At 40.0% G+C, this 26,086-nt stretch overlaps 1 protein-coding gene across 2 annotated transcripts in view; it reads left to right on the top strand.

The window, feature by feature from the left end:
* CPE (carboxypeptidase E) overlaps positions 1–26,086 on the top strand; it is a 60,114-nt gene that overhangs the window by 17,753 nt on the left and 16,275 nt on the right. Inside the window, exons 1-4 of one of the 2 annotated variants that reach the window (XM_054825031.1) lie at positions 3,680–3,809; positions 22,614–22,810; positions 24,652–24,819; positions 25,725–25,842. In XM_054825031.1, the coding sequence (XP_054681006.1) occupies positions 3,695–3,809; positions 22,614–22,810; positions 24,652–24,819; positions 25,725–25,842 (598 nt within the window). In that variant the 5' untranslated portion in view covers positions 3,680–3,694. Of the gene's footprint in view, positions 1–3,679; positions 3,810–22,613; positions 22,811–24,651; positions 24,820–25,724; positions 25,843–26,086 lie in introns of those variants that run through there. The other variant, XM_054825030.1, reaches the window with a different exon arrangement.

Raw genomic sequence — 26,086 nt, 5'->3', positions numbered from 1 at the left:
AAAAATGAATAAACATGTAAAATTACCCAACTCAGAGTTTTAAGTGTGAAGGTGTAGCTGAAATTCAACTCTCAGTTTGCCATTCTTGTTGCATGTTGCATCAAAATTCTTCAGTTGTTCATTGAGTCTTTTTGCAGGTGATTTCCTCACGTATGTTGACCCGTCTTTCAAAACTTCAAGCGTTATTATGTGTTATAGAAAAAAGATCTTTTGAGGTTTCTCAGGTCAGTCTGCTTGCCCCACTTGCAAGAGTGAGGGCAGTATCAGCAACAGTGCAGACACCGTGGGCTGTCCCGTCTCACCAGAGCATCAAGGCAAACCAGAATACCAATGGTAGGTGGCAGAATGAAAGACACCCTCAGAAAACAGAATTTCAAATGTTCACATTGGGCTCAAAAGCCTTTAAGATCTACTAAGCCTAAACTGTGTTCAAGTCAAGAGCTTGCTTTGTTTGCATTTCAGTAATTTCAAAGGGGAAAAATGTAAATGACTTTAAAAGGAAGTGGTCTTAGAGAACGGGAACAAAAATATCAAAGGTAACTTTCTAAAACTTTCTCATGTATTGAAGGGGTAAGAACAGATAGGTTAGAGGCATATGGTGCATCGTGAATTAACTGTTTTATATATTTCTCTACAAATAGAGAAAAGAAATAAAAGAATCTACCTAATGTTAAGGTCTGTGAAAGCTCTTTAGATGAAAAGAAACAAAATTCTCCCAAGAGTGTTAGTGTGTTGCTATGTGAACAATTATAATGCAGTAGCAGAAAATGTTTACTGAGTGGCAGCTATTCTAGGAAGGCTTTTCTGTAGGCTATATCGAAAGAGAAAGAAGTGTTTTGATGCCAGTTAAAAAGATCTGTCCGTGTTGTGAGATTTGTTCAGTAGTGTTTACTCTGAAGGATCATGGCAAGCCTGTTTAGCAAGACTCAAACAAGACTCTAAAATTGCTGAAGAGTTGAGAAGACAATTAAGGACAATTTCATTGTTTTTAATTATTGATATATGGATAATATATATGCGTGAAGGACAAATTTATTCAGAAAAGAGATGCGCAGACCCATCCCTTTGTAGGGCATCTGCCAAATAACTAAACAGTGCAGTTGTACCAGAAAGGATACTTATACTTTGTTTAGTCAAGTGACTGGATCTGATGGTATTGATGAAAATATGTTATTCGAGGTTTTCCTCTATGCTAATAGAGCTGGGTGGTTATTTGTATTGCTAGCCTGTGCTTAAACCTGCTTCTTAATCACTGTTGTCACCCACTTAGGTAGGTCAAACTTGTCCTGTTGCTGTCACACCTTCATTTACAAGGTTTCCTCATGCAGTATGGTTCTTGAAATTGAAATCTGGAGAGAGGACCAGGATAAACACCCCATTCATTAAGGAAGTGTCACAGAATTTTTAACAAGGACAGATAAGAATTTATTATGTTTCCTAATAATCTGGAGGTTGACACCCACAGAAAGATGATCTTTAACAATGTGAGGCATTCATTCCCAGTGGGATCGGAGGTATTGTAATATCCAGGTATTCTGTGAAAATAGGTAAGGAAACACATCTTTGTTGAAACATCTTGCTTTGTCAGTGCTGATGACATAGTTATTAGGTTTTCTGTGATATTCTTGGGTGAAATAATGTCCCTAGCTGATATCACAAGAGATGATGTTGAATGTTCTCATTGTCTTGTTGATGCCTTTACATTATTAAACTTCTTAAAATGGATTTTTTCAAATTTCCCTAATCATTAAAATAAATATAATTATTAAAGTAGTAAAATTTAATATAATTGTATTTATTATGATTTAGTTCATGTTTTCTTTCTTTAAGGGAAACTTTGGACGTTAGTATAAAACTTAACTATAATTTTAAAGGTTTTCATCTGTTCCTTCCTTCTTTACATTGTTGTTATGTTATTCTTTTTAATCAGAACTCTGGAAGGGAATTCCTGACCTTTTGATTTTTCCCATGTAAATGCTGAACTGCATTTGACATGTCAGCTCATAAAGTTGTCATAATGTCATGGCTATGGTTTCAAACCTGTTTCTCGGTGGGATTTCCTCAGGAACCAGGAATCATAATCAGTGTTTGTAGATACACTCTATGGAATTACATTTCACTGATAAGTGGAACGCGAACAATGAATTAAGAAGCCTTTTTAGTTAATTATTAAGCATTATCATTTTTAGAATAATCAAAAGAAGAAAGAACTGGGCAAAACTCTTCATAATTCTAGTAAAAGTGAAATCACAGTATATATGATTTTGTTATTAATTTGACTTTTGAGAGTGATTTGTAATTGAAACATAGCTATGGTCCATACTGTTGACCAAAACATCACTATGAAGGATACTTTTTCCTTAATTTGAGTTTATTCTAGTTATAACAAAGATAGATGCATTGTTCCTGGGTAGTAAAATCAACACAACAGTGGAAAAATGAGCTGGCTGTTGCACACTTGTGCACTGCACAGCTACTTAAGTGGAAGTATAAATTGGTTGCAAGATATTTTTTCAGGGTTAAGAATACTGTGATGATGGATATAATGGAAAAATGTAATAGAGGAAGGTTAAAGATTGTTCCGAAAGAGCAGCGTGTAATTTTAAAGCACTAAGCCTGTAGAGGTAGCAGCTAGAACAATTTCACCTTTTGACACATAAACTGGGACAATGCACGTCCCATCATTGTCCCAGTGCATGCGATGTTCCATCAGTTCCTAGCGCTTGAAAAAAACCATTATGGTCCTCTGGGAGTCTAAGCAGTAGTTTTACTTCACCACTTGCCAAGGCCATAAAGGGAATAAATGGAAGTATATTAGTTTGGCAGTACCTTGGGAGACTTTGCTGCTGCTGTCTTGGGTGTCCAACAGGTCTCCTGTGAACACATGTTAATTAGTGTGCCAAATGGAATACTTTTGAGGATGGATGGACAGGAACCAAAGGGTAAGGATTAGGATCAAGCAGTGGTGCGGGTCACATACAGAAACTACTTTTCAGTGTGGAATACCTCATCAGAGAGAAAGTAATAAACTGTGTAAACTTAGTGAGGAGATGGTTTATGAGAAAAAGGTGAACACATGAAGTAAGAAAATAATCATGTAAAAAAAAAAAAGACAGGAAAACCATCTAGTAATAGTCAAGTTAAGAAATGAAATTATGAAAACAAATATGAGCAAATTCCCAGCAGTGTGCCCTCCCCGTTTGTCCTTGGGCCAGCGCCTGTTGGTCTTGTTAGGTCTGTGGCATGAGAAGCCAATGAAGGCTTGTAATTTTTTTTTTCTTCACCCCCCCCCCCTTTTTTTTTTTTTTTTACTTCTGCTTACCAGCATAACAATTCTTTGCAATTTTAGATGATGTGAAAACAGCAGGATGCTCCGAGTGGTGTGGTCTCACAGGGTGAACGATGACGGGAAGCTGGTGCCGTGGTCACTAGGTTTTAGGAGGTCACGTAAGCATTAACTTTGCGGCCCGGTGCTGCCTGTCGCCGAGTCTGAGCGCGGCACTCGGACTGGACGGGCCAGCGTCCCATCGCCGGGGGCGTGCAGTGCTGAGGCACCGCTCGTTGGAGGGCCGCCCGTCTGGGGGTCGCTCAGCACCCGGCGCCTCTATTTCTCTGGCTCCGGAAGAGCGCGCTGCTTGAGCGCAGGCTGCCAGGATTGCACCCTCTGCCTGTTTCCTCCCTCTTTCTGGGTCCCATGCAGCGTAACTTCCTTCTTTCTCCCCCTTCACTTCAGAAGACTTCCAATTTCTTCAAAGTATTTCTTTGCTGTTCCCAAAAACATCAGCTTGAATCATGGAATAGCCTTCTGGGTAAGTGACTGAATTTCCAAGTGCTGTTTTCCAGCCGCTGCGATGCTGTGAGGCGTCTCCCTTTGTTCGCGTACAAGCCTGGCAGCAGAACTGAACTGGTGTCTTTCAGAGGCTGACAGGGTATGTTATTTCTTATTTCATCTTACTGTCTGCCCTGCGGTAGCTTATCCTGGTCTTGTATTCTTCTCTATAATTGCCTTTATTAATCAACCTCTTACAGCAGCTTAGCTTAACTCTCCCTGAAGTCCGCAATAACTTCTGAAATATTTTGACTTGGTGAAAAAAGTCCCGTGTGATTATCTTCTGCGTTGTATTTTAACCTCAGGAAATCCTGGCCTCCCATTCCCCAAAATGAAGGACATGTAAGTGTTGCAGGAGCACAGCAGCGTTTGTATTTCCACAGTGATGTCCAGAGCAAAATCTTAGCATGTTATAAGTATTTTCTTCATTTTAAGAATATTTTTAGAAGTGCGTTCTTTGCTTCTCCTCCAAGTTAGTAGTTTAAATATGCCCCTCTCTCTCTCTTCCATTTCTAACATTCTTTAAAAGGGTAAGATAAATTAAACCCCCCCCAGGTGTTTCTGAAGGAAGATGAGTGCTTGGAAGTTCTTGGGAGAAACATACATTAATGCATCTTAATGCAACGCCACATATATATGAAATGGTTGATGAAAAGATTTATAGTACCACAGCCTTACAATTTTTAAAGGAGAAGCAGCGTATTTTTCTATACCTGCTTCAAGCCCAGTATGAGATGAAATGAAGTTTGTGTGCACTGCAATGTAAAATAGGATATATAGCTACTATGTAAACCTTAATAGTACGCTTTTGGCTTGCTGAACTGTCTCAAACTTGCTTCATTGCTTTGTGGATACTTTCTGCAACGTATAGATCCAGTGGGGAGATTTGAGGGCAAATTATGCACAGTGCATTAGGTTCGGTAATAACAAGTCATAGATTCTCTTCCTCGTGTCTAAATCTTTGCTTTTCTGGTAGATTACCGTATATACTATAGGGCATATGTGAGCAAATTCTGTCTTCTCTCTGCTGTATGTCAGTGTTCATAGTCTAAAAAATGCAGGTATAGTGCAATTCCTCTGGAAGGCAATTGAAGTGCACCATGTAACGGAGAGTAGAAGAGATCCCAAGTCCCATACCTAGCCTCCCCTGCTTAGCTGGAGGACAAAGTTGTCAGGATCCTTGAACGCCTGTTGCTAGTACGACAGCGTAGCAACTTGCATTGAGCAGGCCCTCTGAAGAAGAAGTGGAGTTTAGCTTGGTATGCTACCAAATGTTCTGCTTCCAGAATTCTGTGAAATTACCCACATTAGGGTTTGTGGAGGAAAAAAATAGCATTAGGAATTTGTGCCAGCAAAATGTGGCAGGTTCAGTATCCAGTATCTCCAGGCATAGAATACTGATGCCAAAGTAAAATCTAAATTTCCTATATTCCACAGAAAAATACATCTGGTGGGTTGACCCTGGCTGGAGGCCCACTGAAGCTGCTCTGTCACTGCCCTCCTCAGCTGGACAGGGGAGAGAAAATGTAACAAAAGGCTCCTGAGTTGAGATAAGGACAGGGAGAGATCACTCACCCACTACTGTCATGGGCAAACCAGACTCAACTCAGGAAAATTAATTTATTATGTATCATATCAGAGTCGAGTAATGAGAAATAAAGCCAAATCTTAAAAACACCTCCCCCCACCCCTCTCTTCTTTCTGGGCTCAACTTCACTCCCAATTTCTCTACCTCCTCCGCCCAGCAGCACAGGGGGACGGGGAATGGGGGTTACGGTCAGTTCATCACATGTTGTCTCTGCCACTTCTTCCTCCTCAGGGGGAGGACTCCTCACACTCTGTCCCTGCTCCAGCATGGGGTCCATCCCATGGGAGACAGTCCTCCACCAACTTCTCCAATGTGAGTCCTTCCCACGGGCTACAGTCCTTCACAAACTGCTCCAGCGTGGGTCCCTTCCACTGGGTGCAGACCTTCAGGAACAAACTGCTCCAGCATGGGTCCCCCATGGGGTCACAGCCTCTTTCGGGTACCCACCTGCTCTGGCATGGGGTCCTTCATGGGCTGCAGGTCTATATCTGCTCCACCGTCATCCTCCATTGGCTGGAGTGGTACAGCCTGCTTCACCATGGTCTTCTCCACAGGCTGCAGGGGGATCTCTGCTCCGGCACCTGGAGCACCTCCTGCCCCTCCTTCTGCACTGACCTGGGTGTCTGCAGAGTTGTTTCTCTCATGTCTTCTCACTCCCCTGTCTGGCTGCAAATGCTCTTGGTGGTTTTTTCCCCCCTTCTTAACTCTGTTACGCCAAAGGCACTACCACCATGGCTGATGGGCTTGGCCTTGGCCAGGGGCGGGTCCATCTTGGAGCCGGCTGGCATTGGCTCTGTCAGACACAGGGGAAGCTTCTAGCAGCTTCTCACAGAAGCCACCCCTGTAGCCCCACCACTACCAAGACCTTACCACACAAACCCAATACAGTCTAACTCAGAAAATGTGCTCTGAGGGAAATCTGTCTTGCTCTTTAGCGCTCTGAAATGTAGTGTCACTGAAAACAGTGTATCTTCAGAGTTATTTATGGAAGGCACATCAGTGTTACATGGGTGCTCATTACACCAGTAGTGTGCTGCTACTGTGGTGTCCTGCCACCCATGCTCCGCTGTGGCCACCATCTTTGTGTCTGTTACTCCTTTATAACGGATAACTAGTTGCAGTCAGATCTGGGAGTAATAGAGCAATCCCATACCACAAAAGAGTACAACCACAAAAGAGTAAAACCACCAAACTGAACTGTAACAACTAGTCCAGCCTGGCAAACTTCCAAAGAGCAAAAGCCTCTTTCTCTGTGAAATAATACAGCTAGTGCCACATGTAATGAAAAAAACGTTAAAAAAATGGACAATGTTACTTACCCAGGTCTTGTCAACGTACTTCTTACATATGTGTTTATACACTTGAAGTGTGGAGTTTTTGCACTTTCAAACATCTGGGCCTTCCTTTTATTGAAAACTGAGTATTGCAGTTAAAATAAACAGACAAACGAATCACCATTGTGAACCAGTATGGTGATTTCTGTGCCATCTCTTCTCTAAACTTAGTTCAGGCTACTTTTCTGCTCGCTGTCAGAAACGGGTTTAAGTGCAGCATTGAACTGGAGTCTGATAACTTCAGGCAATGATCCCTCTTCAATTCATAGATAATTTGGCACAGGATTTGAAGTAGCTTGGCTTGACATTGCTTTGTCAAATCTCAGATGTGCTAAGACATTTCCATTTTCTGCAGAATGTTAAATTTGCTCATGACTTAATGTTTCCAGCCCTTCAAAAGGCCGGAACTACTTTTTGAGTTTGCAGACTCAATAACTGTAATAGATTTTAATTGCTGTGTTAAGAAAGATGTGACCCTGAACTCTCGTAATAAATTTGAATATCAGCATTTACTCTCTTACTGATTAATTTAACAGGCAGATTCAGTTTAAAAATAAAATCGTTGCAGCATGGACCGTTTCCTTTGACAGGTCCTTGGATACTGGCTCTCCAGGATGCTTGCAGTCTCTTAAGTCATTCACTCCTAGGAAAAAGAGACTTCAGCTAGCTCTAGCTAGGATTTCTGCTTTGTAAGAGAGATGGAATTGAAGGAAAAGGCCTAAAACTCTGCCTGGGAAGAGGGGTTCGATCCATATAAGCCACAGTAGGAGACTGTGAACAGCAAGTCCACTTTGTTCTGCTGATGGTGCTGTCTTGTCAAGGTGTTCCCCCGTTTGTGATTGCTGCCTTTCTAAGCCTCCTCTGGGGCATCACAGGTAATTCTGGCCAGCTGTAGCGTCACCCTTGAGTTGTGCCCCTCCGAGCAGCGCGGCCGTTCCTGGCTCAAACGGCCTCATCCTGGAACCTTGCTTCAGATCTGGCACTCAGCTGTGAAAGCCAGTGCAGGCATTGTTTTCATGCTCTCTTGTCCCCCTTTTTTCTCCAAGGCGGGGTACTCGCATAGACTTGGAAGATGTTTTGCAGGTTATAAATTAAAGGAGAAGCGAAAGAAAATGGCAGTGAGAAACTTAGATCAACTGACACGAATATCAAGTAGCTCAGTGCAAGGAATTGTTATAGTGGTCAAAGTGATAAAGAAAAATTTCCTGGAAGGTTCATCAGACTGGGGAACAGTCTACAAAGGGTGTCAGGGGTTAGTTATTTAAAAAATAAATAGCTACACCTTGAAGAACACTTTAGAGCAAAATCTTCTGGCAGGAGACTATAAAATATCCACATAGACCTTGCCAATTTCTCTGTCTTCTGCACTTACCTGGTTTAAAAAAAAAAAAAAGTTGTCTTTCACTCATGTCTGTTGAGATTTAGAATATTAATGGGGTTTAAATGAAACTACACATAAAGTGCATAATGAAAACACACTCTCTTCTCTAGTTTTGTCTAAGTTACTTGAAAAAAACCATTATATTCACTAGGTGTGGTATTGCTTCTCATAAAACTTGTGTTTTCCTTTGTAGGTGGATTTGTGTGGGTGTAATCACAATTCAGCAATCCTAAAATAAAGCCATAAGATAGCACATTTCCTTCCTTTCTTTAAATAGAAACGTACAGCTATAAAGCCCAATGATAAGCAAATAGCATCTGAACATCACGTGTCATCCTGCTTTCTCCGATGCGCATCAACGTGATACGAAATTGACATCTGTGAGTGTACTTCTGTAGCGAAAATACATGAAGAAAGAGTTCTGCAGTACAGCTGCCCAGATTTCAAAAATGTTATTAATAACATCCCTCAAATTTTTGCTTTGTGAAAACATATCAGCAGCGAACAACAGGAACAACTGCAGTGGGATGAGAAGTGAGCGCTATGTATTTCTTCCTCTGCTAGTATTCACCTGCTTTTATACTAACTACAATTAACTGATTTTCTTTTTGGACAATCTTGCTTTTCTTACAAAAGCTTCTGTGTTTCTTTGGTTTTTTCATTACATTGCAAAATTAACTGTTCCTTAAGAAAAAATGTATTCATATTCAGTTATCTATTTGAGCTAGATGTTGCTTATTCTACCTATTTTGGAGGTTCTTTGAGTCCAAAGCATCATTTAGGATTGGTACTCGGTTTTGTTCCTGTTGAGACTTTAACTGCCAAAATACTAGTAAACGTTAAAATATTAATTTGCATTTCTGAGCCATTAACGATCACTTCTGTTGTCCACTGAGCAAATTTTCAAACCACCTTCCTTGTGCTTGCTCCCGCAGTGACATCTGTGGTAGCAAATAACTTCCCCACAACAGTGCCAGAGGCTTCGGTTTGATGCCTTAGTTCAGTTCTCTCCGTAGTATTTACTTTTTGTGACAGTGGTTCCTAAAGGTAAGGGAGGAAAAGGGGTTAATGAGATCTGTGGTGAGATCATCGCCTGCCCTATGCTTGCCATATGCTTCTGTTGTCTTCTCTTGCTTAGGTAGGAAATGCTCCGAGAGCAGGTACGATCTTTGTTTGCTCAGTGGCAGCACAGCGGTGTCTGTCCTGTCATGGAGATTGTTGAGGATTCGTGATAACGATATTAATACTCACATGGAAAGCCTGGCGCTGCTGGAGTGGCAGCTTTGAGTAACCCGTGGTTAAGATCCCTGCGTGGCTTTCTGCGCTGTGACTATCCCTTGTAATTGTGCTTGCGTACGTGTTGGGAAAGGGGGCTGTTTTCTCCGACTGATGGGTTTTTTTTAAAAATGCCTTTGTTTAGTGATCAATACAGTAAACTATACAGATTTTTTTCATATTTGTATACGCATTTCAAGCCACTCACCAATGTCAAGCAATCTAAAATTGCATTTTTCTTTTTCTGGGAAAAAACACCATAGTCAGACTATTTTTGCCTGTTTGGAAAGAGCTGTAAGCCAAAGCGTGAACTGCTCATAACAGGCGTGTATAACACGTAGCTCAGAAAGCCTGATATGTGCTGGCTTCCTACCTTGCACAGTGTTACGTTTTAGCTTGGTGTTTGTAAGTTATGCAGCCATGAGAGAACATCATCTCGACGGAAGTCTGGGAGCCATTCCTAGTTGGGAAACTCCTGCGGCTCCTGAAGTTATCTCTTGGATTTTTGGGTTGGTTTTTTTTTCCTCTCTTGCCATAAAAGACTTAGGTTTGCCCTCATGTCCTGCTTCCTTTGACACGTTGAGTTCATTATTTGGGTCTAATGGGGCTTTCTGAATAGCATGAGATGTGGTAACAGCATTGTTCCCGACGTGAAATACCTTATGAGCAAACCTCAGTTTTGAGTTTGTTGCTTTTATTGGGTTACAGCAGTAGACTGCTATGTCCAGTGGGGGAGATAAAGATTACCCCGAGAGCCGAGCACACGTTTGCTCCCAGCAGAGCCTTATTGCCAAGGGCTCCTTTGTTTTCCCTCTCTAAAAAAGCATCATACTCCAACACTGAAGAGCTTGAAATACTTCTCTTAGCACAGCAATAGTATAATATAAATGTAATTATGCTTTCTGTCTCCCTTTTTAAGCAAAATAAGAGAAAGGCTTAGTGTTGTACTAACCTCAGTGTGCTTTTCTACAGGTGGTTACCAGATAGCAGCCTGCGGAGGAGGCAGTTAAGCACCAACACCCCTCTACAGCCGTGGGCCTAGCACTGATACTCTATGTGCACCTTTTCTAGTAGCTTTTCAAATAGTGTCATGATTCTAAATTTCATATTGCCTACTGCAAGATGGAGTTTTCAAGCTTTTATAAATCTATTGGTTCATATCTGGTTTGAAGAGAAGGCCTCGGTGAAAACAGGCCTCCTGGAGAATTTTAACATGAAAAAATTAATCTGTTTTCTGTCACACAAATGCAAAGAAAATATCTTTGCCAAAAAATGTTGTCTTTCTAGGGCTTACGTGTTTTTACCCCCAGATAACTTATAAATAGCCAAAAAGCTTTTGCTTAAAAAAAAAAAATTAATAGTTAAATGTGGACAGAAAGCAAATATGGAAAAATTGCATGCAGAAAAAAACTTTTTCAGAAATAAAGATCCAGAATTCACAGGAGTCAGTGGAAAATCTCTTCTCAATATCGTTGCTTTTGCATGAGACCGTAATGCCTTATTCTGGCAAACTCCTGAGCATGAACTTGACTTTGCGTTCCAGACTAACCCCTCTGACGCTGATAGGCTGAAGTTAAGCGTACGTTTAATGTGCCTCACTGGTTCAAGTCCTAAATAAAGGGAATAGACCATAAAACTGAGCTCTCAATGTCATTTCAATGGCAGTTGTTGCTACTAGTGAAGTTAAAAGGGAGAATGTCTTGTTGTATAAAACCAGAAGTCTTTATTGTTAGAAGAAAATCTCAGTCAGATCAAGTATCACTTGGATGTTTTGGAGAGAAAAGTATTGTTCCTGCCTGCTGGGTTAGTAGCATGTCTTGCCGAGTTTTATACACTGGTTGCTCTTTCCCAAATTTGTTGCCTTTCATTAAGTGCAGTCTTTAATGGACAACGTGGTAATCTTCAGTCACTTTGCCTTCCCATCTCTGTGTTCCTATAATCTGAACACATTTTTTTGGATTATTTTACATTTCGTAACTTTTTTTTTTCTTCTTTATGGCTCAGCAGACAGCTGGAAAAAATATACTGAAACATGGTTTTGGCAGTCATCACGCTGTGATCATAAAAGTTAAACCCAGGATGAAAGAGAAAGTTAAGTAAAATACATATAAAAAAGAAGTAGAAATTATGGCAAAGACTGTATGGCTAATATTTTATAGAACAATCAAAGTAGCTTTAAGTTTGTCTTTCACTGCAAAAATATAATAATTTGATAAAAAAGGCTTTTCCTTCACATTGTTTGATTAAATGAGAATGAACTACTGAATCATAAGGTTTAAGAGGGTTAATAAAGACAGGGAATACTGGGTCGCTTCCTAAAGGGTTGAGTTTCTTTCTCCCTTGGAGTCATGTGGTTTTGATTTTGTTTGTGAACTGTGCCAAATCTGTCTTTTCATATGATTTTGAATATCTGCAAATGCAATTTCTTTAGTTAAAATTAGAAGTGTGCTTTAGATCTAAGAAGATGTTAGTGAACAGAAACATGAAAAATATTTTCATGACCTGGGGACGACCTCCTTGGTGCCCGAGTCTCTCAGTGAGGGACATTTGTGGGTGTTTGTAAGATGTACATGCCCAGATACGCACATAAGAGCAGAGAAGTGCTTGTATACAGTGTCAGAAAAAGATTTTGCATCCATACTACCCAGTACTGTTCCCCTGTTTGTTGAATTACTGTCCTTGAATTAAGAGCTAGTCAAATGCATATTGGATCAGACACCACATCTTCTTCCTAATTGCCTAGACTTCCTTTTCTCTTCATTAAACAATTTTTTCTTCTCAAAAAGTCCCAAATGCCTGAAACTTCAAAGTGAAAGTGTTGCTGTAGGGTTTCTCAGGAGATGCCTTTGCCTCTATTATGCTCTCCTCTGTGGACTGGCTAGTTAGCTACTTCACGGTGTCTCTAGCCATGAAGAATGACTGTATGTATGAGAAAAGTAATTGCAACAATCTCAGAATACTTCTTAATAAATAAAGGTACAAAATGCATGAAATCAGCTTTTAAAAAAGTGCCAGATTTCATTATAATTTTTCATTATACCTCTCCAGCCTTCTACACCTGGAAGGTAGGGCACAGTTTTCCTCTCACTTTCACTGCTTCAATATTGGTCTGAATTGCAGAAGTATGACAAAATATTTCAGCTCCTGGTGTTTCATTACACTTATTAAAAAATATAAATGACTACACAGGAATTGTGGTGCACACACTCAAACTGATGCCAGGTACCACTGATAGCAGTAACGAAAGCCCTTTGGACTCTTATTGGTGAAAGAATTTGCCCTTAGATAACGTGTACATTTTCAGTAACATGATGTTTTCTCCTGCATCGGCAGGAAAGAGCTTGTGTGATGTACTGCTAGTAACATAAAAGAGAAAGAAAGTTTAAAGTGAGATGAAAGGGACCACAAAAGATGGATTTGCTGTAGCTTTTTGTATTGATCAGAGGAAAAAATAATTAGACAGTGCTAGGAAGAGCTGCTCAGTTTCTGATCCTGCTGGTCATCGCACTTTAATGTGCTTGATAGGCATAGCAGATATACTTGTAGGAAGTGGCTATTATTCACCCTTTTGTGAGGAACATACCTTCTTTCTTTGCACTAACCTTCTTGCTTGCGGTTAGAACAAACCCTGGATAGCCTCATTTTATATCAAATTGCACAAAGCTCTATTGCCATACATGGAGCTCATTATAAAATACCTAGTTGCCCAGCCGCCTGTTCACTTTCTGCACTTATCGGTGCTGTTCAAGGACAGGATTGAGAAATGTGTTGTCCTTCGCTGTATGGACAATGGGCACCCCTCTCTCTTTTCTCTTAACGCAGAACTGTCTTATTACATTTTGATGGGAAAACCCAGTGGAAGCTCTGAGGAGAGCTGAGAAAATACTAAACTTTTGTGTTTGTTCCCTATATGAGGAAAAAATCTGTCTGTTTTTAGGACACTAGGATGTCTGTCCCTGAGCAGACCTAAAAGCCGTTACAGATTTTTTGTTAGGCATTTTTTTCTGTCTTATGAAGGCTATTCTGTGTCTCGCAGCTATGCAGCTGTGCTGTGGCTTGCAGTGTCGGGGTCTGTATCCATATGGGATTGTTTGTCTGGAGCTCCCTCATCTAAAGGCAAAACATTGCCTAAAAGCCTTCTGAATCCAGTTCCATCTGCTATTGAGACAAAGGATGTCTGGTTCAGTCATCTCCATCATTATTCTTGAGTCAACAAGCTGTTATATGATTCACTTGTTCCTCTTACGCACCACGCTTGATTTTATTAGCCTCTGCACCAGTTTAGCTTCATCTCCTTATATTGTCTTACTAGGAATCATCACTTTTTTTTTTTTTTTTAGTGTTTAAGATGATATAGAGGGGCATTTTCTAAAGGGTATCTATGTTTCAAACATACATGAGTATGAATAGATAGACCCACTCCACGTATCCAGGTCTGCATTTCCACCTAAACTGGCTATAAATAAATCATTAAGGTACAATACCAATTCTAAATAAAATTTTGCATACAATTCAAAAATTCTGAAGCCAGGTGTTGCAACGTTTGGAGATGTAGTGTTGGACTACCAATCACTCTCTATGCATTTAATCTCTTTTTTTTTCTTCTGCTTCCTACTGACCTGATTTAACTGCTGCTATCTCAAGAACAAGTACAATCAAGATTTACTGCTGGCATCAAAAGAAGAGATCTCAATAAGAGGTTTCACACAGTTTACCAGGGTTTTAAGCCTACAGAGCAGCTGCAGTTTTTCTGGAAAACAAACAAACAAGCAAAAAACCCTACCTTCTAAAATGACAGAATTCTGTCTTTTAAAGTTATTTATTGCAAAAGGGTGATGCTAAAATAGTATTAGGACTAAAAAAAGCTACATGGGCATTTGTTGGTTTCTGAGGACATTGACATAGATCATTTAGATTCTGACGTAAATAGCATCCTCTGTTAGTCATCACAAGTAAATCTTTCATGTTTTTTTCCACAAAGGAGCAAGGTAACAACATAATTAGCTTTCGCAGTTTGCCTATATCTTTCTTACTGTAGTTTATTTTAAAAGGGCACTTTATAACTCTGTAAACTCCATGACCAATAATCACAGAAGCAAAGATCAGTAAATATTAGGGCTCATCTAAGCAAGAGAAGCTAAATAAATATGCCAGTGCAAATGAAACTGCTATTCTGTAACATGCTGTCTCCAGGAGGGACTTGTTACAGATGTACATTTATGGGGGAGATTTTATCCCTCTCCATCTGTTAGCAATGACCAATGCGCTTTAGCATCATCTGCCTGAGTCACAAATCTGCAGCCCACAGGTTTTTTCACACTGTGTCAGTCTGTGACAAAACTGCAACGGAATAAAATAATGTTCCAGTCACCAATGAAGAAGGAGCATCCGCTAAGTGCAGCCGCGGTGGAGTAACAAGTGCCACTGTGATGCTTCAGAAAGGCTCCTGGAAATCAAGGAAGGAAGCCCGGGGGCTCACTACCAGCTATTCCTAGATCCTTAAGCACAGAAAGTATGTTTCCCTAGGACCCAGAAAGTCCTCGTGATGGGAATTGTCATCCTTTCCAGTCATAAATAGCTCTCCTTTATGGAGGGAAAATGGACAGAGTTTTGCCTGGTGAAGATGAACTCTGTGGGAGCGCTTCCCTTGCACATGCTGGTGCATCCCAGGGCCCAGGGCAGCGCAGCCCCAAAAGCTGCCCCAGTCATAGACTCATAGAATGGTTTGGGTTGGAAGGGACCTTAAAGATCATCTAGTCCCATGGGCAGGGACACCCTCCAACAGACCAGGTTGCCCAAAGCCCCATCCAACCTGGCCTTGAACGCTTCCAGGGAGGGGGCAGCCACAACCTCTCTGGGCATCTTTCCTCCTGAACCGCAGCGAGAGCTGGGGCATGGTGCGACAGAGAGGAATCCTGACCTGAATTTACTCCTGCAGCCTTCTTCAGATTTGCTTTCTGCTCTGGGCACTGCTGGGGAAATCACAGCGCCTGTTGCTTCCCGCCTGGAAACAGCCTTTGAGCGAGCTCCTGCCTGCGCTTCCAAACTTTGGGCCACCCATCTGGCAGAGGGAAGCCACATGGCAGTGCTGAATTTGGCCTGTATAACTTACTGGAAAAGAATTATTTACACATTTTCGTTGATTTTTTGTTTGTTTGTTTCCAGTAAAAAGGGAGAGCTGCTTTCGTTTCCTCACTTATTTTGTCCAGCATTTCTGCCTACCTCTTTGACTTTAGAGTCTGGGATCTGGGTTATTTATGGCTTTTATTTCTTCTCTTCATGAAATTGGGATGAGAAAAAGCAGAGCCCAAATGTGTCTCCTGCTGGTAGCAGGCGTTTGAACTAGTTTAGCTTTGAAATTTCTCATATATTTGTTACATGCAAAAGGAATGAGATACGAGCTCAGTGCTTTTGAAGTGCTCCGATGGCTGGCAGGTACTTGTAGTTGAAGTGAAAAAGCCAATTCTAGAGTTTGCTGAGAAGAGAAAGCTTGTTACGTGAACTTGATGAGGAACCGTCATAAATACACGGCTGAGTTATATATCAACTTTCTCTTCATCAGAAGGTCTGTTTTGACGACGGATTAAAAAAGTATCTTTGCTCTACGTGCCAACCAAAACTGGAGGGATACAGTGAGTGTCTTTGAAATGAGAATGGTCACACATAGTTATAAATGGAAAAGCCCCCCCTCTTACTGAGCGCAGTGGAAAAGATGAATTGAATCTGTCGTGTCCCACACCCAGCATCTCAGTGGTCATCCCTGTACTTCACAAAGAATCCCAGGGTATGGTTTGAGTTGGTTTTTTTCCTAGCAGTGAGAGAAAAAGCTGGGAGGTGGAAAAACTGTACCTGTCTCATGCTCTGCCACTGACTGTTAAGGGTGCTTCAGGACAGTTCATTTCACGTTTGGTTTCTGAGGAACCTCATCTTCAATGCTGAGCTAATGATACCTGCCGCTGTAATGAATTCTGTAAATGCAAAGTCATATTCAGTTTTCCTAGAGCATGAAAAATGCAACGCAATGTAAAATTAATCTGGTTCATCCAGTTGTATATATGGATGGTTATTCGTTACTTCTAAAATTCTGATGATTTTTTAAATTCTGCTTTGAATTTCAGAGAGCACTTTTTAACGCTTTTACACAAAATGAGGGGTTTGCGCATATCACGTTTCAGCGTTATTAAGTTAAGGGCTTTGATTAAATGAGTAAACTTGATTTGCTTACCAAACAATTTGTTATGATTTAAAGAATCATCGTCAATTCTCTTGGACAGCACCATCAGTTCATGCGCAGTAGCGCAACTCTAGCAGGCAAAAACCGTTCTACTCTCTGGTAAAGCAAGTGGGCTTTACCCGAAATACCGAACTCGGTGCGACACTGTGCCATGCTTCGGTGCATGCACAGGGTGTTGCGGGAAGATCAGCACTGGGATGTGCCAGCAAGGAGCTGTAGGTGGGGACTGCAGGAGCGGAGCAGATGCTTTGCCCACTTCTCGTGGGTGGCTGTGCTAAGTCCTGTAGCTGCAGGAGTGAGAGTGGGCTGTTGGAAACCTGAAGAAAGCATTGAGTCACGCAGAACATTTTGGTGGAAAGAACTATCTTGAGCATGAGGTAATCTGTCTGGAGAATTTAATTTCCAGCGCAAAGACATATAAGATCCTATTTTGAAGCCCAACTGACAGACTTTATACTGAGTAGAATAGAGGTCGCATCTTAATTTGTACATGTCAAGGCCAGCAGAAACATAGCTGTTCTTTCTGAGCTTTCACTCCGGGTTTAATGGGCTGTACAGACTTCGTTGTTAACTTTAATTTTAAGCAGTAGTGTTCAAATAAATATGAAAATTTCCAGAAAGAGCTTGAGAGCACTCTTGAATCATAGCTCTTAAAAAACATGTACGTTTGTTTAAAGCAGGAGATTGCCAAAAAAGCCTTGATTTTCTTTTCCTCTTGCTTTCTTCTCAGCGTATTTTCTAGCAGTTAATGGCAAGAAAGTGAAAGATTGGATTTTTCAAAGGCCTTCAGTGTTGACCTGTTTCTGCTTTCATGTAAGCCACCTGTGAAGCTTCCAGTAGTTTCTTTTTCAGCAAGGTTAGACCAATGCTACATCTTAGTAAATGTTGCTCTAAAATTATATAAGGCCTATACAATGATTTAGAAACTAATACTGCATTGCGGTTCTATCTTTCAATGCCATTTTCACGCAAGTCACAGAGATGAGCTTTTCTTTTGAAATGCTGCTAGGGCAGGTTGCGGACATGTAGTATACAGGGCGTGAGAAATCTAAATTTTCTAATTCTTTCACTTTCCTATCTCACCTCCTCATTTATTTTCTTCTTTCCCTGTCTTTTTTAATGTTCAGAGGAGAAATCCATTTTCTAATCTTTGGTTTTCTGTGTAGTTCATCTCCAGAGAATTTCTTTCTCTTTAAACTGCTAACAAAAGTGTGGAGCATATGAAAGCCTTCAATCACATTTAGTGAATGAATTTCTTGCCAGCAGGGGTTCTGAGATTTTCCATGCCATTTATCTACAAGAAAGGTTTACTGATTGCCCTGTTAAAGATGACAAGCAACTGTAAGTAATCAAGAACACTAAGTCTGTTATTTCAGGAACATTACCAGCTTTTCTGTAAGAAATACAGGAAAGCAGAAGAAGGACTGTAGTTTTTAAAGGTATTTGAGGCTGATTTGCAAAACAGTTCATTAAGCACTTAAACTTTCCAGTAGTTAATTTTTTTTTCTTCCATATGGCTTGCACTTCCATGAGTGAAATACTGTACATTTTAAGGTTTACTACTTGACACTAGACCATGACTAGTGGCGTGACATTACCTTGACTCATAGTATATATAATTAGTAGGTGCTAAACTTTTTTGTCCCTACACTTTAGAAAATTACTGTCTTTACTGTACAAATACAGCCTGACCTGAAAATGGCAGTGGGTAGTCATCTTTAATTGGACGACCTGTCTAATATTAATGGTGTACATGCTGTTCCTAGGAAACTGCAGAAGACCTTAGCTGACAGGAACTGCAGAAGCGAGTGGTGACATTTCCCAATGTTTGTCAGGCACCAGAAAGGCACGACATTTTAAAACACTGTTTCCTCAATCGTTTATCAGGCTGTAATGTACCACGCAGTCAATCTAGGAGGGATGTAAAAGCCTTCTAAAAGCCATAATGATGTGATGGCTTAGGTTTCACCAGAGATACTGAGATATTTATAATCTTGATTGCTGCAGTTCATTTCTTATGACTTGCCCCATAAGATGTTAGTATCCACCCATTCATTCGTTATCACAGGCCTCTGTATCTAGGCTGAAATTACATTTACACATTTATAAATGTCATGCTCACGTTGTTACATAAGACGTACTTTTGCTATTGTGAATGAGAGATTATCATTTGAAACGATATTGTCAGAAAATGGATAAAATTAAATAAGAATTTTAAATATTCAAGCAATGGAAATATTCTTTTATGTTTGTCATATCTTGGACAGCTACCTCCAGTTCTCTGCAGTGAAACAGGAGCATGTCTACTGCTTTGGAGAAACTGTTTAAAAGTTCATCATCAAATTGAGATTTACTGAGACTTTTCATTAAAAAAAAATTAAAATAAAATCTGTGAGGCAATTACAGTTACAGAATCCTATGAAGGGTGATTAAGGTCTGCATTAAATGGCTCATGAAGGATTAATGGGAAGTAGCATGCTAGCAGCAGGTGACCAAAGGCTGTTTTCCCCACGGGGTGAGACGTTTTCCTGAGAAGCTTGAAGCTTTTAGAGATGGTGTGGCAGGAGGTATTCAATGAATAGACCAGGGAACCCATAAAGTGAGGACTGCTGGCTTAAAGACTGGTCAGCTGGCACCCTCAGTGTTTGAGGTGTCTGTGCTAGCCCATGTGGTGGAGGAGAAGGAGCTGGTTCCTTCGAGAGCCATAGCAGGTCTGGGATGCTGGCTGCGTCGTGGAGCCCTTCACTAAAACTGGGGCGGCTGGGTTTGCTTAACTCGGCCAAGAGAGCGATGGCCTCGGCTAGCAATCTGCCCTCCAGCTTGGGCTTCATTGTCCTAGAGACAAAGATGGTTAGAGAGGATTTGGGTAAAAGTGACTCCAAAAAAAGGTTTCCAGAAGGTACACCCTGGGTTGCAGTTTTCATTCTAACATGAAAGGCAGAAATGCAAATGCAAATTAATGGCTTCATTAACTGCAAAACGTATCAGCAGATAGTAGCCTGTGGAATCTCCCTCGGCTTTTTGGGCACTGTGGTGATAACTAGTGACTTTAGCAACGTTGTCCCTCTTTCCAGAATGGACTCGCTGACTTTGCCCATGATGGGCATGGACAACTAATGAGCGAGCTGCTAATTCCCCCCGCAGCCAGCTTGTAGCATTAATTTGTTTCCCCTGAAATAAACAGTAAAAATCAATTTGTTTTCCTTGGAGCAGCTGCAAAGTTTAGACGTGAGAAGGGCCCATTTCTTCATTGTTCTTTTAGATGTAAATTACACTGTTGGAATGATGAAGAGTTTTCCTAAAATTGTCGGATACAGTCCGAAATTCAATATCTTCTGATACTGAGCAGAAACCCACGGTTTCCTTGGTTGCTGTGCCCAGGGGTAAGTAAGCGGGCAGTGCTGGGGAGCTGGCAGAGGACGGTTCCCGCGCGTGTGGACAGCTCAGCCTTGTTCTCTGCGGCCGGAGGATTGATAGGAGATGGATTCCTCTGCTTCAGAGAAAGGTGTAAGAAAATGCCCAGGGGAGCTATAATATGAACACAAAATTAAGTTTTGAAGCAGGGCTGTTATCCAGCTCTCTGTTATCTTTCCCTTTTCATTCTTTTACATTCACTTTCAGATTAGTTTTTTAACTCTTGGTTTGTTAGCAAAACTTGGAGTTCTGCTGACACCTCACTGCCAGTGGGATTCTTTGAATACTGGATTCACACTTTGCGTTGTAAGTAATGTTATTTTTTCTCTATTAGTCTAAAAATGGTTGTTGTTTCCTTTCACTGAAAATCGCTGTCTCTTGATTTGTGGTGGAGGGAAGTGCTGCTTTCCAGATCGATTCCTCCATGCCACGATGGCCGGTATATTTGACTGTCCCTTATTATTCTTCCTAAGGAAAATGGGGCTGATCTCTTCAATTGCTTTTCATAGGAAAGACTTTCCATATTTCCAATGACTCTCTTTACCTCTTCCTGAACTCCTTTTAGCTTTTAATGCTCATTTGAGATGGGTCATTACCACTGAAGATACGCTGTCGGCAAGGGTGTACTCTTGGTTCACTGTAGACTCTGTACCTGTTTGCATGAACCCTTCTGAACACTGTTAATGATTCTTTGGGGAGGGGAGCAAGCAGTGCCGTATGAGAAACATAGGTTTCTCTTTCTTCATTTGAGCCAGGCCTGTAAAATGCAAGTGGGAGAGAAAGGCAGGGGATTAATGCACAGGGCTGGGAATCAGGAGAAATGATTTCTCCTTCAGGCTTCCTTAGTGATGTCCTAGGGAAAACCACAAAAGCAAGATGCAACTGTGTTCACATTTCCTGCAGTAACAAATTTGCCTGTTAGCTTGTGAAGCACTTTTCCCATAAGTAACATGATGATATACATATGCATGAGTATTCTGAGACTATGTGATCTTCAATGCTGCGTATTTTATTAACTAGTATTCATCTGTTTTAATGGGATTGCGTGGTCTTGATGATTAGACCTCTTGCATTCCCTGGTATTAACAGATAAGAAAAAACCCCCAGTAAATAGGAGCTCAATGCCAAAAGAGGAAATGGAGGTTTTTAGTCACAGTAAAGGCATTGTGTATATCAGATAAAATGAAGCTATTTCACTGAAACTAGAAAAATTTTAATCTATCTGGCAAAAAATTTCAGGGATGAATCCATATGTACGACAACATCTTAGCTGGAGGGAAAGAAGTGGGTATTAATAGCCCTCTGTCTGCTAGCATCTTATCACTGGATTAAGGTTAACAAGCACAGACTGAAGAGTCCTAAGTAGATACGGCTGTGTGCTTGATTAGCAATTATTTAGGTCTCGTTTGTGTAACACACTTCCTAGCTTGAATTTGCCCCTGTTATAGTGCTAAAGGCTATTGCAAAGTGTGTTCAAAGACTATTCAGAGCATATAACCGGCAGAATGTTTGATTAAAGCTGTTAACAGCAGAAGAACTGCATTTAAAAAGGAAAAAGGATAAGGAAAAAGGGCTTCAACCCAGAAAACAGCATATTCTTCATTTTAGTTCCAGGACAATCCTTTGAATCTCATTCATACTAAAACCCCTCTGGAATTAGGTTTCAAAATGTAGTCTTTTAAAAGGTATATCCTTCATAGCTCTATAAGACTTGTGTGTTTTTCGCATCTAGGGTCATGAGAATGCAACTAATGAGCAATTGGGAATATTGAACTGCTTATTTATATATTGGATATATCTATGAATTTATATGGAATATATACTGAATACATGTTATACATTGAATATTATATATGAATATACAATATATATTAAATCACCATTAAATATATGCATAATCATTCCATATATATTCATTAACATATGTGGAATGTTTATGTATATATTTAATACCGGACTGTTTATTGGAATGTTAAATGGGAATGATTCATTTTATGAATTAGATTATTGCACTCGCTTCGTAAAGTCTGAGCTGAATATCCAAAGCAAATGCTGAGTAAGATTTTTCAGGTCGCTAGGATCAGCAGCTGTCCACTGGCAACGCTTTGGTCAAAGAATTGCAGTTTAGTGCATGTGTAGTGCGATAAGCTTAACCTAATCTTGGAGAGAACATTAAAGATAAGAAGCTCTGTTAGTGTCAGTTTATATATTTAAAAACTACCTAATCAAGACACTCTTTTGTAGTATTGAGGCGTCAATTGCGTTAGATCTCAACAGTAGTGATGTTAATGGCCGTGCTTAGCATTTATTTTGGCATGCCGTGTTGTCCTCTGGTATTCTCTCTCTGCCACACAGCTGAATATAAATTACTATTTGTTTAGCCAGAGTTTAGAAAAAAACCCCTAAATCCACTTTGCTGAAGGAGGCTTGTAGCTTCCCGGGGATACTGTGACCAGTCGTAGTTATAGTGATACCCATATCTCAGGTGTGCTGTGTGGTCCAGTCCGTGGGTCATTTTTGTGTGTTGTTCTAAGACATGTTCTTCCGTTTTCTTGTAGGAGAACCGGAATTTAAATATGTTGGAAATATGCATGGGAATGAAGCTGTCGGAAGGGAGTTGCTCATCTTCTTGGCTCAGTACTTGTGTAATGAATACCAGAAAGGAAACGAAACTATTATCAACTTGATCCATAGCACGCGTATCCATATCATGCCATCTTTGAACCCGGATGGCTTTGAGAAGGCAGCATCCCAGGTTTGTAAGGCTACGTATATGACAATAGTTATCAATGTCTATATCAACCTTAGGATCATAATGACACTTGGGCTAGAAGTTTTACAGATACCTGAACTCTTGGTGGTGATTGTAGAATGGAACAGCATAAAGGAAGTATTTCCTAATAGTACAGTAGGCTTGTTCTGCTTAACAAGGAGGATTTTATGCTTGGTTTTTCAACAAATAGCCATCTCTCTTGTGAGTTTACTGTATTTTAAAATGTAATGATGTTCATGTTTCATGCATAGTCTTTCATCTAAGTTCACTGACCAAATTGCTTCCTAAACAAGTAACTTCTAGTAATACATTATGTTTCAAAAGTGGTAGAGAAGGGAAAGTTGATGTTTCTTTTAAGAATATTCTCATGTAAATGCACTTACATGAATTATTCACATTCATCAGAGCCTGATCCCAAAACAAGCAAACTTTGTGAGCCATCTTTTTAGTATGAACAACTTTGATTCTAAATATCAGGCATGAGGTACTTTAATTAGGCTATTAGTCAAGAAAAATTAGCATGTGTTTTAGGATGACAGCTCAGTCAAGAAGCGTGTAATACGTTAATGCATAATTAGCAAATAGTGGCCAAATAGGACCCTGTTATATACAGATTCTGGTGTATATTATGTTCTAAACCAAAATAAGAATTTTCTTGTTTTACAAGGTGTATTTATTTTTTAAATTAATATGGAAATTTTGAATATGTGACTATTTATGTCTGATTAAATAAGTCAAACCTTATTAAGATCTTTATTAAATTGATTCTCATGAAATCTTTAAAAAACCCCCAAACCGGAGAGAACTCTTGAAACCATATTCGGTCGCATATCTCCCTCTAGTGGCGAAGGACCAGAAGCTGTCCGCAAACCGTGGAGTGGTTTACTCTGAAATATCTCTCTAGAGAGTTTCTAATAATATTATTTGAAACTTTTGCTGCTTAGTCAAAGCACGCTTTCTTTTACATAGTTGTCTTACAAATTACTTATAATTTATAATACATTTTGCTTTAGTTCCACTGTTATTCTCTTCTAGAAGTATCTCGATCCTGTACACAGTGTGTGACAGTAGATTCAATATACCCCAAGATTAAAACCAGTAATCAAGCTAAACCTACTTTACAGAGTACTGAAAGCTTGCAGAGACAAACTAGGGAAAACTCTGCACTCTGAAAGCATTTCCTTAATGCAACCCAAAACTTACTTTAGAGAATCAGCTTAAAGAAAAGATTTTGCAAAAATTCTCATTGCATCTTTATTCAGCGCTACCATTTCAGTGAATGAAAGTGACAGACACCATAAAAATAAAAATCTCAGATAAATAAAGATTAAGGTCCTGCTTTACCCTGAAGCCATTTAGAGGAACTTTGAAATGAATGTAAACATTCCTTGCGGCTGGCTGATAAATCTACAGCTTCTCTGAACCTCCCCCTAATGAGGTCTGTACTTCATGAGCATGGGCATGAGGCAACAGGGAAAAGCCAGGTCTCAGGGGAAGGAATACTCAGCATGCGCTGGAAAGTCTGATGCTGCTCGTAATTTTGCCCATCCTTAGTCCAGATCTGCCACTGTGAGAATGATCCTCTCCTCTGAGACCCTCAGTGAAGTAGAGGCTGGTTTTGTTCCCACAGAGCTCTAGGAAGAAATAGGATTGACTCAGCTCTTGGTGCTTCACAAATTTTTAGTCCCACGTTATTCTCAAGAACATGAGAAGTAAGCCCATGGTTTGAATCTACATGGCTAAATATACCCATACAAAGCTTGATATGTAAGCTCCTGAATCTACTCATCTCCCTTCTCTTTCTGTTCCCTTTCCTCATTCAGCCTGGTGAACTTAAAGACTGGTTTGTTGGTCGAAGTAACGCCCAAGGGATAGATCTAAACCGAAATTTCCCTGATCTTGACAGAATAGTCTATGTTAATGAGAAAGAAGGTGGCCCAAACAACCATCTGCTGAAAAACATGAAAAAAGCTGTGGACCAGAATCCTAAGGTAAGTAGGGACTGAGTATCGGGTCACTTACACGCCCATCTCTTCCCTTTTACGCAAGCAGACATGTAGCAACCTCTAAGAGATGTGTGTTCGGTCTTTACAATTCACATTCTTCTAAATATTTTGTTCATTTTGTTAAATTTATCTGTCTGATGCTTTTTGAAGTTTTTCTCAAAATGGCTTGCTATAGTAAACCATTTTGATCCATATTGCTTAATCCTTAGACAATTCCTCATTCAAAGCATGTTTTATTTTTAAGGCCAGAGATTGCTAGCTATTCGTCAAACCAGTGCCAGAAATTCACTTGTGTATTGTGCTTAATTATGTTACTGGCTGGATAACTATTCTCCCATATAACACATATATTTTTGTTAAGCTTAAGCCTTAGATATACAAGCGTATATCTGGAGAGATTTTCATCTTCTTGTGTTTGGCCTCCTGTGAGGTTTTAGAAATTACAGTGTTGTGACTGCAGTCTCTGAGGGTTGTGGCCTTAATAGGCATACTCTGTCTTCAAATTCAAATTATAAAATGAAGTAATTTTACTTTCCATGTAGAGAATAGACCAACATTTATTTTGAATTAGTTTATTTTCCTTGGGTTTAAATTTTAAAGGCTTTTTTAAGCCATAATGAGAGGTAGTAAAATATCGAGAATAAAATATTGCTTTATCTGTGGTTTCATTCTGAACTAATATACACGAGTTTTAGACTTATATGAATCTGCTCAGACTGATTCTGATGTAAAGGACTGATCCAGTTCTCTCTGAAGCCAAAATAAAATTGCTGTTCATTTAAATGGCTTGCACAATATATGTGATAATAGTTAAGCCGATATATATAATTAAATAAGTTTCTACATTGAATTATCAATTTGTAACTGCTGGTAGTGCTATTTTGTTGTAGCTTGCTCCTGAAACGAAAGGTGTCATTCACTGGATTATGGATATTCCCTTTGTGCTCTCTGCCAATCTTCATGGAGGAGACCTCGTTGCAAACTATCCTTATGATGAGACTCGGAGTGGTATGTAGTATGAGTTAACAGGAAATAGTAGGAGATATAAATTATGTTCTCTACTTATTTCACTGCTACCTAAGATCCACCTTGTAAACATCCTGTCATTGCATTGTAATGACTTATTTTAGCATATTAATCACATATTTAAAGCTAGTCACTGTATGGCCATGTTTTCTAGTTTTGGAGATAGATAGTTTGTTTCAGTAGAGTTACATCACAAATACGATGTAATACCTGAGAGAATCATGGT

This window comes from Grus americana, chromosome 4 (genome assembly GCF_028858705.1).
Source record: "Grus americana isolate bGruAme1 chromosome 4, bGruAme1.mat, whole genome shotgun sequence".
Classification (NCBI taxonomy): domain Eukaryota; kingdom Metazoa; phylum Chordata; class Aves; order Gruiformes; family Gruidae; genus Grus; species Grus americana.
The sequence above is the reverse complement of the archived record's forward strand: the minus strand, read 5'-3'. Positions and strand labels throughout refer to the sequence as shown.